This window comes from Schistocerca nitens, chromosome 2 (assembly GCF_023898315.1).
Source record: "Schistocerca nitens isolate TAMUIC-IGC-003100 chromosome 2, iqSchNite1.1, whole genome shotgun sequence".
In the NCBI taxonomy this organism is placed as follows: domain Eukaryota; kingdom Metazoa; phylum Arthropoda; class Insecta; order Orthoptera; family Acrididae; genus Schistocerca; species Schistocerca nitens.
The window spans coordinates 316,171,343-316,186,952 of record NC_064615.1 but is presented as its reverse complement, the minus strand read 5'-3'; the positions used below and the strand labels follow the sequence as shown (position 1 = coordinate 316,186,952).

The 15,610-nt window shown below is 41.9% G+C and overlaps 1 protein-coding gene across 4 annotated transcripts in view; it reads left to right on the top strand.

Annotated features, from left to right (window-relative positions):
* LOC126236088 (pre-mRNA 3'-end-processing factor FIP1) overlaps positions 1–15,222 on the top strand; it is a 91,049-nt gene extending 75,827 nt beyond the window's left edge. For 2 of the 4 annotated variants that reach the window (XM_049945154.1, XM_049945151.1), the window contains exons 7-8: positions 4,836–5,122; positions 14,978–15,222. In XM_049945154.1, coding sequence (XP_049801111.1) covers positions 4,836–5,122; positions 14,978–15,125 — 435 coding nt within the window. In that variant the 3' untranslated portion in view covers positions 15,126–15,222. The remainder of the gene's footprint in view (positions 1–4,835; positions 5,123–14,977) is intronic. The other 2 variants (XM_049945153.1, XM_049945152.1) reach the window with 2 other exon arrangements.
* Positions 15,223–15,610: the final 388 nt, after the last annotated feature.

The window sequence follows — 15,610 nt, the reverse complement described above, 5'->3', positions numbered from 1 at the left end:
GGTCTGACATTCCATAGGCTCTTACTTTGTTTATCAGGCGACAGTGCGGAACTGTATCAAATGCCTTCCGGAAGGCAAGGAAAATGGCATCTACCTGGGAGCCTGTATCTAATATTTTCTGGGTCTCATGAACAAATAAAGCTAGTTGGGTCTCTCACGATTGCTGTTTCCAGAATCCATGTTGATTCCTACAGAGTAGATTCTGGGTTTCCAGAAATGACACGCAAGCAGAAAACGTGTTCTAAAATTCAACAACAGATCAATGTGAGAGATATAGGTCTGTAGTTTTGCGCATCTGCTCGGCGACCCTTCTTGAAAACTGGGACTACCTGTGCTCTTTTCCAATCATTTGGAACCTTCCGTTACTCTTGAGACTTGTGGTACACGGCTGTTAGAAGGGGGGGCAAGTTCTTTTGCGTACTCTGTGTATAATCGAATTGGTATCCCGTCAGGTCCAGTGGACTTTCCTCTGTTGAGTGATTTCAGTTGCTTTTCTATTCCTTGGACACTTGTGTCGATGTCAGCCATTTTTTTCATTTGTGTGAGGATTTAGAGAAGGAACTGCAGTGCGGTCTTCCTCTGTGAAACAGCTTTGGAAAAAGGTGGTTAGTATTTCGGCTTTACACGTGTCATCCTCTGTTTCAATGCCATCATTATCCCAGAGTGTCTGGATATGCTGTTTCGAGCCGCTTACTGATTTAACGTAAGACCAGAATTTCCTAGGATTTTCTGTCAAGTCGGTACATAGAATTTTACTTTCGAATTCATTGAACGCTTCATGCGTAGCCCTCCTTACGGTAACTTTGACATCGTTTAGCCTCTGTTTGTCTGAGAGGTTTTGGCTGCGTTTAAACTTGCCGTGAAGCTCTCTTTGCTTTTGCAGTAGTTTCCTAACTTTGTTGTTGAACCGCAGTGGGTTTTTCCCGTACCTCACAGTTTTACTCGGCATGTACCTGTCTAAAATGCATGTTACGATTTCCTTGAACTTTTTCCATAAACACTCAACATTGTCAGTGCTAGAAACAGAAATTTTCATTTTGATCTGTTAAGTATTCTGAAATCTGCCTTCTGTTACTCTTGCTAAACAGACAAACCTTCCTCCCTTTTTTTATATTCCTATTTACTTCCATCTTCAGGGATGCTGCAACGGCCTTATGATCACTGATTCCTTGTTCTGCACTTACAGAGTCGAGAAGTTCGGGTCTGTTTGTTATCAGTAGGTCCAAGATGTTATCTCCGCGAGTCGGTTCTTTGTTTAATTGCTCAAGGTAGTTTTCGGATAATGCACTCAGTATAATGTCACTCGATGCTCTGTCCCTACCACCCGTCCTAAACATCTGAGTGTCCCAGTCTATATCTGGTAAATTGAAATCTCCACCTAAGAGGAAATTTAGGTGAAATGTATTCCAGATTTTCTCTCAGTTGTTCTGCCACTAATGCTGCTGAGTCGGGAGGTTGGCAAAAGGAGCCAATTATTAGCCTAGCTCGGTTGTTGAGTGAGTGTAAACTCCACCCATAATAATTCACAGGAACTATCCACTTCTACTTCACTACAGGATAAACTACTACTAACAGCGACAAACACGCCACCACCGGTTGCATGCAATCTATCCTTTCTAAACACCGTCTGTGCCTTTGTAAAAATTTCGGCAGAATTTATTTCTGGTTTCAGCCAGCTCTTCGTACCTACAACAATTTCAGCTTTGGCGCTTTCTATCAGCACTTGAAGTTCTGGTACTTTACCAATGCAGCTTCGACAGTTTACAATTACAATATAGATTGCTGCTTGTTCCCCACATGTCCTGACTTTGCCCCGCACCCTTTGCGGCTTTTGCCCTTTCTGTACTTGCTTGAGGCCATCGAACCTAAAAAATCACCCAAGTCCATGCCACACAACCCCTGCTACCCGTGTAGCTGCCTGCCGTGTGTAGTGGACTCCTGACCTATCCAGCGGAACCCGAAACCCCACCACCCTATGGCGCAAGTTGAGGAATCATCATGGATTGCACCATTTCGACATGTGCCAACTAACAAAAAAAGAATTATGTATTGTAACTTTATTTTTTGAGGTAATAATTAAAACTTTGAGTGCTTCTCATAGACACAATAAAGTTAAACATACTCAGTTAAGAAATTGTGGTTAATACTTGTGCAGTCTCAACTGAAATTTGGTCTGAGACTGAATAAAGGGGTAAATTTTTTTCTGAATCACGCACTAGTTAAAATTAGTGCTTTGTTAGTTGAGAATGTTGACTGAGTACATAATATTTCTCAACATGTTCCAGCCTCAGAAACAAATGCTCATGACTCTACAGAGTAATACTGTCACAGTAAGAAGCCAATTAAACCTTTATGAATGATTAATCCACCTAAAAACATTGTAACTGAACACACTTTGCCAGCATCCATATTCCTTCTCTTCTGATTATGTATATATGGACTGATTTATTGCCTTTCCTCCCCACTAACTGAACTCCCTCATATCTTGAGGAGGAGGAGGAGGAGGGGGGAGGGAATGACTGTCCATACCGTAAGTTAACAACACTTAGATCCACAGAATAAACACTAAGAAAAAATATAAATATTTTAAATAGTCTTCAAATATTTGCATGTGGCTCTTCATGGTGCGGTATACTCTCAGTTTAATTAATCAACCAACTTAGTAGTCTTCTGTGATGTGAGTCGTTCATATTTGCAGTTGTGACTGATCCTGTTTTTTTTTGTGTAAATTGCATGTCCTGTAGTAATGTGGTGAAAGTGGATTTTTCAGATAAAATTTCATGTTATGAATATGAAAATAAACACATGGTTTAAATAATAACCTAAAAATGATTAAGTATGAGCAAAGACAACCACTTGTTGTCTAAAGGTAGCATTGGATAGCATATAAAAGTTATGTGGGCACTGTTGTTCAAGTTATAAACATAAACAAGATGTTTCTATCTGGTACCCAACACTGTTTCTTTTGTGATGAGTATTTGTCTTTCCTCATTCCATTTTGCAAATTCCCAGTTGGATTTTTAATTAGCATGAGAACTGTTTTATAAATGAAAGAAAAGTTTGTATGATGCAACAGATATCATGGCACAATTTTTTCCGAGTATTGATTGCAAATAATCACAAAACTATGGGTATATGGGCTAGCCTTATTTGGCACAGTAATTTCTTAAGCAATTTATTATTGATTTTCCATGTGCAGTCTGTCTGTATCAGTGCTGACAACTCACTAAAATTATTTGCAGTTATGGGTGGGTGGTTATATATAAATCTTCCCAAGTGCAATCATCCCATTAAAGCTGTATTAGTCTGTTAATTACTTATGTGATAAACTGTTGCATTGTTATTATCAAAAAAGTAAACTGTGAGGTACCGTTAATTGTAACCAATTTAAAGTGTATTGCTTGTAAAGATAAAAGCACCAGAATCAGGCTCGCTTGGTCCTGAAATGACACCCAAATTAACTGTAAACTGCTCAGATACCAGTAGTGGTGGTGGTGATTTTCGTCATCTTTTAACAATTTACTTCTCATTATATAAGGAGGTACTGTGGAAAGGGAAGGAGACAGAAGGCCAAGTTTGGCAGAGATCTTTCATCGCTATTCTCACATATACAAAGATATTCTACACAATTGTTGAATTTTATGGTATTAAGAAGGCAGCTTAAGGACACTGAAATTATTTTTTAATCAGTTCACAGCTACATTATCCAAACCACCTTATGGTTTCTCTTGGTATCATTTTTTCTTCTTTCATGTGCCATTTACAACTGGTGTATAGAAAGAACAGCAAGCCACCATCGATGTTCGATTTTAGTCAATTTCCCTGCCGTATATGTTGACAAAGTAATATGTTGCCTGATTCTTGGAATGGAAGCTCTGACAATATTTACAATAAACTTCTTATTGATGCACAACAGCTCCCTTGTAATGTCTGTCACTGGAGTTTGATGAGCACCTCTGTGACGTACCTGCGCTTACAGAACAATTCTATGACAAAACGCACCTCTTTATCTCCTTTTTCAATTCGTACTGGTGAGGATCCCATGCTAATAGGAATACTTAAGGATTGGTTGAACAGTACTTTTGGAGGTTGTCTCCTTTGAAGTTGACTTTCATTTGCTTAAAACTCTCCCAGTGAATCTGTCAGGAAGCTACCTTCACTGCACGTGGTTGTATATAGTCATTTCACTTTAAATTACACAAACTGCACAATATTTAAGGCAGGTGCTCGTGGTCTTCAACTGCAACTGAAGAGACAAACTCAAGGATTAAAAGCAGCTGCTTCAGAATACTGCGTAGTTTCCACAATATTGTCTGCTGTTACATTTGAGAACCATTCAAGCAAAACAGTTACTGTTTTAATCTAAGCCAGTTGCAAATGACTTATGAATAATTTTAAGCAACTGCAGCTAATTTCTTAATGTTGTGAGGTTCTTAATGTTGAAATCCATACTGGTGGCATGGCTGTGGGACTATCAAACGACCCCAGATGCAGATCATGGGTCAGAAGTGTGCAGCTGCAGTAATGAATATCATAAATGAGTCAGGGAGCGATGTTAGTGTCAGAACTCATATTGGAGAGGCTGTCATAAAGGTCTGATAAGGCGCAACATCATGCGCGCGCGCATGTGTGTGTGTGTGTGTGTGTGTGTGTGTGTGTGTTTTCCTTTTATATTTTATTTAATCTTGCTGGTTATTATTATTCATCTTCCTAGAAAATAATTTCATTCATGTCCTTTGGCTGCCAAATACATTCATGGAGATTCAGCAACAGCATGGAAAAATTTCAAAACAGAAATAACGATTTACCTGTAGCAAGGCTACTTTGCTTGACAGACATGGCAGCCAACACCTGTACCTGTTGCCTCTGATGTGAAGGTGCTCACTCCATCGCCGATGGTCAGCCACTTGCCTCCAGTCATCTCCGCATCATCTGGTGGACTGCCTCCGGAAACAGCCAGCCAGGATTCCCGCAGTTCTTTGAGAGACCATGGTGACGACAACGCATCTGTGGCAGGTGGCAGAGCTGAATCTATTACAAAAGATTCTTCTGAGAAGGAGCCCAGAGAGAGGACCAGAGACAAAGACAGGGACAAATCTGAAAGGCATCGAGACAGGTATAGGTACATGATCCAGGATTTTACTAACATTATTTTGCAATTTGTTCTGCTTTGTTAAAAGTGAACTTCAGTACAAAGTTTAGAGTAAAAGTAAGTGACACTGTTTCACTAAGGCAGTAAAACACACACACACACACACACACACACACACACACACACACACACACACACACACACACACACACTTTAATGTTTAGTGAGTGGTTTCACACACATCTATATTGTAAACTTGATAGAAAAGTACTGTATGTATATTGTTGCTGTAGTTGATTGTGATTCTCTATTTTAATTAGGTGTCACGTAATCAAGATATTGGTACCATATTGCCATTTTTGAGATTCATTTTAACCAACATCTCCATATTCTTTTAATTTAAACAGAAGATGTCATTGTTATTGCCAGACTCCTCACATCAGGCCATTCAAAATTTAGAGTCAATGTCTTTCAAGTAGTTTTAGCATTTGAAAATTCACAAAGTATAAAATCAAACTGAATATAACGTGTTTTTAAAATTAATTACGTTGTTGGACTTTGCCTCAGTGAGCACTTGTACTAGTGCAGAACTGGCTCACAAGATGATGAAACTGGTGCACTTTCTGTTATGTCTTTAATGTTCTCATGTTTGTACAAGGGTTGTACCAAAAGTAAGGTTCCCATATATTTTACAAATAGAAAACATTGTTTATTGTTATTAATTTATACATCGTTTAAAAGCTTACACTTTTGTCAATTTTTCAACATTGTCTCCATTTTTTTCTAAACACTTTTGAAGACAGTGCTCCAGCATTTGTATTCCTAAGTCAAAGAAGTCTCCCACGAACCTGCTGAGGAAGCGTGTGACCTCTGCTCGGACTTCGTCACCACTCTTGATGCGTTTGCCACCTAAGTGTTCCTTTAGCTTAGGGAAGAGGTGATAATCGCTGGGGGCTAAGTCTGGGGTATATGGGGGATGGGTCATAACAGTCCTTCCAAATTTCTTCAAAAGCTCCTGTGTTTGACGAGTGACGTGGGGTTGAGCATTGTCGTGAAGAAGCACTACTCCCTTCTTCAGTCGTCCTCTCTGGCAATTCTGGATTGCTCGGCAGAGTTTGGTCAATGTTTCACAATATCTGTCTGAGTTTCATGTCGTCCCAGGTTGCATGAAATTGATGAGAACCCCCTTCCAATTTCAAAATGCAGTTGCCATAACCTTTCCTGCCGACTGTGTTTGTTTGAATGTTTTTGGTGGTGGGGAACTGGAATGACACCACTAACGAGGTTGTTGTTTGGTTTTGGGAGTGTAATGAAACACCTACATTTCGTCTCCTTTGATGATAGAGTCCAACAACTTCTCCTTGTTGCCTCACCCATCACATTATTGAAGAAACTTGCGAGCACAGTCAAGGTGTTACTCCTTGTGTCCGTCAGTCAGCATCTGGGGGACCCAGCAAGCACACACCTTGCAATAATCCAACGTTTCTGTTAAAGTTCTTTCAGTTGTACCATGGGAAGCTTCAGGAACGGGTTCAACAAGTTCACAGACAGTGACCCTCCGATCTTTGAGCAGCTCACTGTTGATGTTCTGGACAATTGCATCCAAAACTGGCGGTTTTCCACTCCGTTCTTCATCGTGAACTTCTTTGCAATCCTCAGCAAACGTGAACGTGCTGAACGGACATGCACTCTTCATCATAAACTTCAGTCAATTGCCGATGAATCTCCACGGGTGGTAACTTCCTTGCGTGGAGAAACTGGATTAGTGCTCGAACCATGCGCTTGGCAGGAGCAGTGATAAACACTTCCATCTCTGACAGCTGCCAAGTCAACACTGAGCAATGTAGTGAATCGCAGACAGGAGGGCTCGAGTGGGGGAACCACTGCACACGGCACTGTTGTTGGATTTAGCCTAGAACCTTCCCTCGAGGCTGTAGCTCTTTGGAAACCCTACAACCCTCATATTATTGACAAAGCCGCGGTGCAGAAAACCCCTTTGACTCTGTTGTAAGGATGGACATCCACAGTGCTTGTTTATCATAAGGTATTCAGTCCTGTGTAGAGAGACAATTTTCTGTTGTTATGAACAGGAGAGAGTCAGAGCTTGACAAGAGCTAATAGTCAGCCTCATGGGCAATGTACTGGGAAATGTAAATTTTATCAAAATGTTTGCCATAAAACTTTTTACAAATATATGACTCAGGTTTGTGCTTTTTGTTTGTACATTGGTCAATATTAATGGATAACAACAGGGAAATTGCTGTAGAATATTATACATGTAGGTACTGAATAGACAAAATTACATCCCCTCTCCTGTTAGATAACCAAGGGGTTCGAATTTTCAAAATAAGGTGATAACAAAGTTTCTGTGCCATGAGTACAGGTTTGACATATCACAGAACAGCACCATATGCTATGGATATACCAACACATGGGACCAGTGTTATAGTACATGGAAGATGTAGCTTCTGATCAAATAATATATACATGCAGAGCAGAAGACTTCCCAGGTAACATCTCTGATTATACAGACTCCATCTTGGGAAATGCAGGACAATATGCAATTGAATCCTGAAACATGAATTATGGCAGCAGAATTAACAGCAGTTTTAATTGCGCTTATGTATACTTACCAAGCATTAATCTGAATACCTTAATGGCTGTATTATGCCAGCCATTAATGTGCCTTAAGATGACTGTGGCCTCTCCTTTTTGCTGAATCGTTACATTTACTCATTAAACTACTTAAATATTTGTGTTGGTGATGCCATTATAGACCTGCAAGTTGCATGAGAAACTGATGGATGATGTACTCCTGGACTATACCACTAAAGGTTGTGAAACCCTGGAATTTGTTTGTTAGTAAGTACACATTCTAATTCACCTTACCGCCAAGGGGGCTCGTGCTTCTTTCGTGAGTTCGTGCATAGTGCACATGGGTCCCCGAGCTGTTGGAGCCCATTCTTCCTTCTCTGATTGCATTTCTGTCACCGTGCCCCTCCCTCCCTATCCTCGCGCCTTCCCTGCTAACCCCTACTGCCCCTCTCTGTGTTCTGATTTATGTCAACCTGGCTATCCACCTAGTTCCCTGTACTGCTTTCAGTTTTGTTCCTCCTGCCTGTTCTCTTTCATCTATTTTATCGTTTAGGTCCCTGTGTGAAGTTTGACATCCACTTCTAAATTTTCTGTTTGTAGTGTGAGCCATTTGGGGAAGAACACCCTCCCTAGCATCTACATACCCCTTCCTTCCCCTTCATCCCGCTAGATCACCAGCATGTGTAGCCAGTCCGTGTAGTGGAGCTGTTTTGTACCCATCTGGCTGAGCCTGCTGACCACACAGGAATTACACTACTGATACCTGAGCTGTTTCCTCCCCCCATATTGCCAAGGAGTGGTTGATTGTCTTCCTGGAGCATTGGAACTCCCAGCAAGGACGGCCCTTGCTGTGCTGGGTGGTGCCCACGGGGAGAGCCCCTATCGGAGTGGGTGGTATTAGGGCAGATGCTTGGCGCATGAATCATATCAAGCTTCAAAAATCTGGCCATTCTTAAACAACGGTCTCTTCAAATGGTGAAGGATCATTCAATGCTGCTTCATAAGCCCCAGTAGCCTTCCCTTCCTTGATTACACCCTGGGAGGAGCACCAGGCACACCAGCTGGGGATGGAACACTTTCCTCGCTACCTCATCTGTACTAGGACAGACGGGGAAACATTTACTGCCACAAAGCCATTGTCTTTTGTGGAGAATATAGAGGACAAGTTTGGTGAAGTGGAGTCTCTTAGTAAGATGTGGTCGGGCCCCCTGTTGACCAAATCTTCTTATGCCATCCAATCAGTAGCTCTTCGTGCGTGTGATCATCTTGTCAATGTCCCAGTGTCTGTTACCCCTCACCAGTCTCTGAATATGGTCCAGGGAGTGATTTTTCATAGGGACCTCATCCTGCAGACTGATGAGAATAACTGGGCTAATCTGGAGCGACACCACGTTCGTTTTGTTCGACGTGTACCTCTTTGCAAATGAGGTATGTCTCCCTTCTGATAACCACCCACAGGTGGGATTCCTGGTTGGAATGCATTTCACTTCCCTTTGTCGAGATCTCCATTTGCACACTGGAATGTGCCCCATTTATCCCCCCCCCCCCCCTTGGATGGTGCCTAGACCACGGATTAGGACTAACCTATTCCAGGGTCCTAAGGTCTCTGTTGCCCCTATGGTCTCCTGGTGTCTTGTACGTTCCATTCTTGCAGAGTTCCGAAGTGTACCATCTTCTACCCTGATGGTTCTTAGACAATAGATAAGGTGGGATTCGCTGTCATGTTTTCTACTGGCTTAGAACACCATTTATTGCTGGGAACATGTAGTGTGTTCACAGCAGAGCTGCTAGCCATTAGCAGAGCACTCCATTTTCTTACTCTGACCTCCCTCCACAGTATTATAATATGCACCGACTCAACAAGCAGCTTGCAGGCTATTGATCGATGCTGCTCTTGTCACCCTTTGGTCTCTGTTGTGCATACCTCCTCTCTCCCCTTGGCCGTGCCGCCTGCTCAGTTGTCTTTCTTTGGGTCCCAAGTCATGTGGGCATCCCAGGAAATGAACTGACTGACTGTTTGGCTAGAGAAGCAGTACTTAGCCCCCCTTTCCCTTTCATGATTCCAGCTGTGGATATGTGGATCTACATCAAATACTCTTAGCCCAAAAGTGGAATGACATGGTGTGCTACTGCTCTCAATAATAAACTCCACACAAGCAAGGAGACCACTGTGGTTTGGCACTCTTGCTTCCGCTCCTCTCAGAAGTAGTCCACTGTCTTATGCTGTCTATGCATTGGTCATACCAGGCTCACCCATTGTTTTCTCTTATGTAACGAACCACCCCCACAATGTGGTTGTGGAGTCAGACTGACGGCATCCCATATATTGCTGGAATGTCCCCTTTTTTTGACCCTTTGTACTAGGTATAGTCTTCCAGGTTCCTTAATTTTAATATTAGCAGATGATTCATGGATGGTTGAAGTGGTCCTCTGTTTCCTCCGTGAAAGTTGTTTTTATTTTCATATATAAGGTTTTTATTTTCAAGAATAAGGTTTTGCTTTACTCCTGAAGCAGGGGCAGTGTGGTTGTGGTAGGGGTCACTCTTCATGTTTTCTCAGACTGGAACCCATGACAACTCCCCCTGGAAAGATCTCTCTTTTATGCCTCTATTTTTCCAGTTTTTAGATTTGACCTACGATTTTACCTCATTTTATAGTTTGACTCCTCTGACTGGATGTGTCAACTTTTAGCGGATTCTCTCTCATCCGTGAGTAACTTGGAATTGCAGGACTGATGACCTTGCTGTTTGGTCCCATAACCCCCCCGCCTCCTCCCCCTGGTCCCATAACCCCCGCCTCCTTTCCCTCAGTGAATCAATCAGTCTAATTCACTTTGGGGAAAGCTCATGCTCTGTGACCACGTGTGATGTATATGAAAGACTCTGAAAACTTAAGAATAAATTTAATAAGGATGCTAACTATATTAGAAGGGTAGATTGCAGCTCACAGTAAAAATGACACATGGAGTTGCAGACAGGCACAATGAAAAGACTGTTACATAATAAGTTTTTGTCCAAAGCCATCATCAGTAAAGAAAACAAAAACCAACACGCAATCATACAAGCAAGCATGTCACACACATGAATATAATCACCAGCAGCTTGGGTGCCACCTTTAACCCTACACCCAAATTTAACCCTGTCAGACTTTTCAAAGACGTACTCTCCTTCTCCTGATCCCTGCAATCGAAACACTTACTTGCACCAATGCTTCCATCAAAAGCCAACCTAATCCTAACAAAGAACCCTGCCTCTCCTAGTCCATACCACCAACCAACTGCGATCCTCCCTTCCCACCACCTAACAATCCATTGCTTATCTCCCAGGAATTCCTTACTTCCAATGTGGCCTCACCATCCTTTTCCAGGTCCCTTCCTAAGAACAATCTTTCAGTAGAAGAAAGGGCAGCCATACACAGCCTCAAATAAATCTTCGTCCACTCAACCTACCTGCAGACAAAGGTTCTATCACTATCATTATGAACTGCAGTGACTACCTGACTGAAGACTTGTGCCAGTTGTGTGATTTCTCCACCTATATACTTTGCCTGAGTGATCCCATCCCGGAATTCATACATAACATCCAATCTTTGCTTAAAGCCTTAGTCCCTTCCTTAACCTCTCCCCTGAACCTCCTTATCTCCTCACCCTTATAACACCCCACCCACCCACCCACCTTCTGTGTGCCCCCTAAAATCGACAAACACAGCAATCTTGAATGCCCCATTGTAGCTGGTTATTATGCCCCCATGCAAAGGAATTTCGGACCTCATTGACCAACACCTCCAACCAGTTGCCTGAAATCTAACCTCCCACATCAAAGATACCAACCACTTTCTTCAACATCTACACCCCTTTATCTCGTCACCATTGTTGCTGCTTCCCTATTCACCAGCATCCCTCATGCTCATGATCATGCCACTATTGAACACTACCTTTCCCAACATCCTTCAGACTCTAAACTCTCTACCTCATTCCTCATACTCCTACACACACATCCACAGCACAGTCATGGGCACACACATGGCACCCTCCTGTGCCATTTTGTTTATGGGCCATGTAGAGGAAACCTTCCTAGCATCCCAAAACCCCAAACCAGTGGTCTGGTTTCTGTTCATTGATGATATCTTCATGATTTGGACTCAGGCCCTAGACATACTATCCTCATTCCTTCATAACCTCAACACCTCTTCACCCACTTGCTTCACCTGGTCTTCCTCAGTCTGCCATACACCTTCCTGGATTTTGACTTCCTCCTCTCTGATGGCTCCATCCACACCTCTGTCCACATTAAACCTACCAACCACCAATAGTACCCACATTTTGACAGCTGCCATCCCTCCCACACCAATAAATCCTTCCCATACAGCCTGGCCACCTGGGAAGGCGTATCTGCAGTGATGAGAACTCCCTTGTTCAGTATGCTGAAAGCCTCACCAAGGCTTGGACAGATAAGCACTATTCCACAAACCTAGTCTGCAAAAAGATCTGTGTCATTTCCTCACACATGCCCAATCCTCCCACCACCTCCAAGAACCAGCTACAAAGGAGTGCCCCCTTCATCACCCAATATCGTCCTGGACTGGGACAACCCTACTACATCCTTCATCAGGGTGCTGATTACCTATCATCATGCTCTGAAATCAGGGATTTCCTCTCTAATATCCTTCCCACACCACTGAAAGTGGTGTTCCATAACCCATCCAACCTCCACATCTTAGTCCATCCCTGTGCTGCTCCCAATACCAAACCCTTGCCACAGTGATTGTAACCCTATGGAAGACACGGGTGCTAGAGCTGCCCAGTCCACCCACAAAGTACTTCCTATTCCAGTCCTGATGATGATGATGAGTCCCATACTCCTTTCCAGATCGTAGGGGAGCGACGCGGGAGAACCGCGCCGCCTTACTAGGCAAGGTCCTAGTGGAGGTGGTTTGCCAGTCCTGCAACAGGTTTATCTTAGCCCATCACAGGCCAGGCTACCTGTGAAAGCAGCTGTATCAGATATCAGCTCTGCTGCAGTCATTGCACAACTTTTTATAGTGGTATGACTACCAACCAGCTGTCCACTATAATGGACAGCCACCGCCAAACTGTGGCCAAGAGCAATGTAGACCATGGCTCAACATGCAGCTGAATATAACATGCTTGATTTCAGTGGCTGCTTCACAACCCAGGCTGTCTGTATCCTCCCCTCCATCACCAGCTTTTCTGAACTGTGCAGGTGAGAGTTATCCTTACAACAAATTCTCCACTCCCAAAATTATCCTGCTCCTAACCTACAGTAACATGTTGTTCCCACACTTTCCAGCCAACAGTCACCCCCGCCCTTTCCTATAACGTCCTCCCTATTCATGTCGACTCTTCCTTGTTGTTTTCCACCCTGTGCCAGCATGCCCACCTGTCCCACCTGTCTTTCTCCTTCCCTGCTCCTCTCCGTTTCTGCTTCCCGTTCCTGCCCACCTTCTTAGCTCACAGTCTCCCAACTCTGTGCCTAGCAACCTTGTCACTCCTCCATGTAGTCCCTGCATGCTCCACTTGACAGTGTTATTCTCTCCTCCCACCCATTTACTGCTGTCTGTCCATCACCCTTCTCCGACCCACTCCAGGTTGCTGGCTACTTATGTTTAATGTGACGGTTGGTCTGAGGTTCTGGTGGTGATCATTTGTGCGTGAGATGTGCTTACTTGTATGAATGTGTGTATGTTTTCTTTTCTGAAGAAGGCTTTGGTGAAAAACTAAATGTGTAACAATCTTTTTGTTGTGCCTGTGTGTAACTCATCTGGTCATCTTTACGGTGAGTAGAAATCTATACTTTTTGTAATATTGTTGATATTCCATCCTGGAGTTCCGCTTGTTCTGTTTAGGATACTTTGAGCATTCATTGCTGTAGTCAAAGGTGTAGTGCAGACTGTGAAACTTGGTAATGTAATGTAGACTATGGTGATCCATATATATTCTGTCACAGTACAAAAATTTTTGCAAGATGTAGCAGCAGAGAATTGGGACGTAGGTTACCACCAAACATTTCATGGCATAGATGGGAAAAATTTATTATTGTTTCGCTGTCATTTGGAATGAAATCGTGCTTTTTATCAGAATACAAGCAGGAACAAATGTAGTGACTGAATGATTTAAACTGGATATAAGATTCAGCATTCCTGCCAGAAGTAACAGTACAACTGATTATTTCAGTTTATGGCTGCACTGAAGAGTGCAGCTGATAGCTGAATGTTTATGAGAAAGCTAAATTTAATTGAAAGGCAACTGTTCAGTGCAGATTTAATATTTTTCAGTTTTCTTACTTTGTTAAGCTTTCATGTTCCAATTATTAGTAATTTAAAATAAACCCATTTGTAGATTTGGTGGTTGATTTACAGCTTTTGTTAAAGTGGTGTGCATTAAGTCAAGAAACATTTCCAAGGCCATAGAAAAGTATGTAATATGTTGTTTGTTCACTTAATTCTAAATACTATTTCCACAGCCATGGGAAGAATAAAAAACAAATGAATAATAGTGTGTTAGGTCCTAACAGTTCAGTGGAGTCTGTGTTCCAGTGAAGCTAATGCTTTTGATACCTGATATTCACTGTTTTCCAATAGAAAATTTCAGATTCCAGGATCCTTATAAACATACTAAATAGTGGTGATAGAACGGTGTTCATATTTCCTTTATTTCTTATTCCTTATTATATCATAACTCTGGATGTCTGATTGAATGGTGACTGTGTGCGACACATCTGCTGGCCTGTTAAAATAGCTCTCGAGACAACAGTATGTTGGCCCCTTTAACTGTTAATCATGAATAATAATGCAGTGTCATTTTAGCATTGAAAAAATAGGTACCCTTGCCAATTTCAGCTGTAATTTAGTGTAAACTTATTCCTATGTTACCTGTTTGTCTGACTCACTTTCTTTATTTTTCTTAATAGGACCTTTTAATGACAGTATTCTTATTGCTATTAATAACATAATCTTTAAGAAGCAAAAGTTTGTTACAGTGTGTGTCACAATGCCCAATATATAAGACATATGGCCTATACTTTTTTTTACGCAAAACAGGTTGAAAAACATTGGCTAACTGCCTCAGAGATACTTGGGGAGTGGAAAACTATTCATTTATTATGCACCATACAAACAAAAGCTATGAAAACACATTAATACTGGAGTTATACACAATATGCCTATGTAAGCTTTCAACACATCCCACATTATACTAGGTATTTTTTATGAATATGAGCCATGAAGCAAGCAGCAAACTTGCTAATTTTTTGCAATTTATTTTATGTCCAGATCTCATCGACACCGTTCAAGGAGCCGTAGTACAGAGAAACGTTCCAGGCGACATAAAAGTCGCAGTCGTAGCCCAGGTCATCGCAGTCATCGAAAGAAGAAGTCACGTCGTTCTGACCGTGAGAAGAGCAAAGAAGAAAGTGAATAATGTGCTCCAAATAAGATAAATACACATTGACGAAAACTTTAAAATGTGTAAAATTAATTATCAAGCAGTAAATAATTTTTATTTCAATAAGCAAAAATGGGTTTTTGTTTCCTCAGCTCACACCTCCCCAAAAGTCGCTTACTCCAAAAGTGAAGGATATGTTTTGAGCATATATGCCATATTGCAAGTGCTTACACTGTGAAACTTTTTAATTTGGAAACTAAACAGTGTACACAGTTAGTCATTTCATTTTATAAAATCTTCTTCCCAACTTTTCATTACTGTCCTGAGGCAATTCGCGAGTTACCGTATGACAGAAATATGATTTTCTATTATGAGTGAGAATGAATTCATCGACGTACTGGTCAGAAATGAACTTATTTTTTGACATGGCGCCATTTAGATCGATATAAAGGGTCCCTTAACTTTGACGTGTGTGGGTTCTAATTTTGTACTACAATTCTGGAATGTCTGCAAAATGCTCG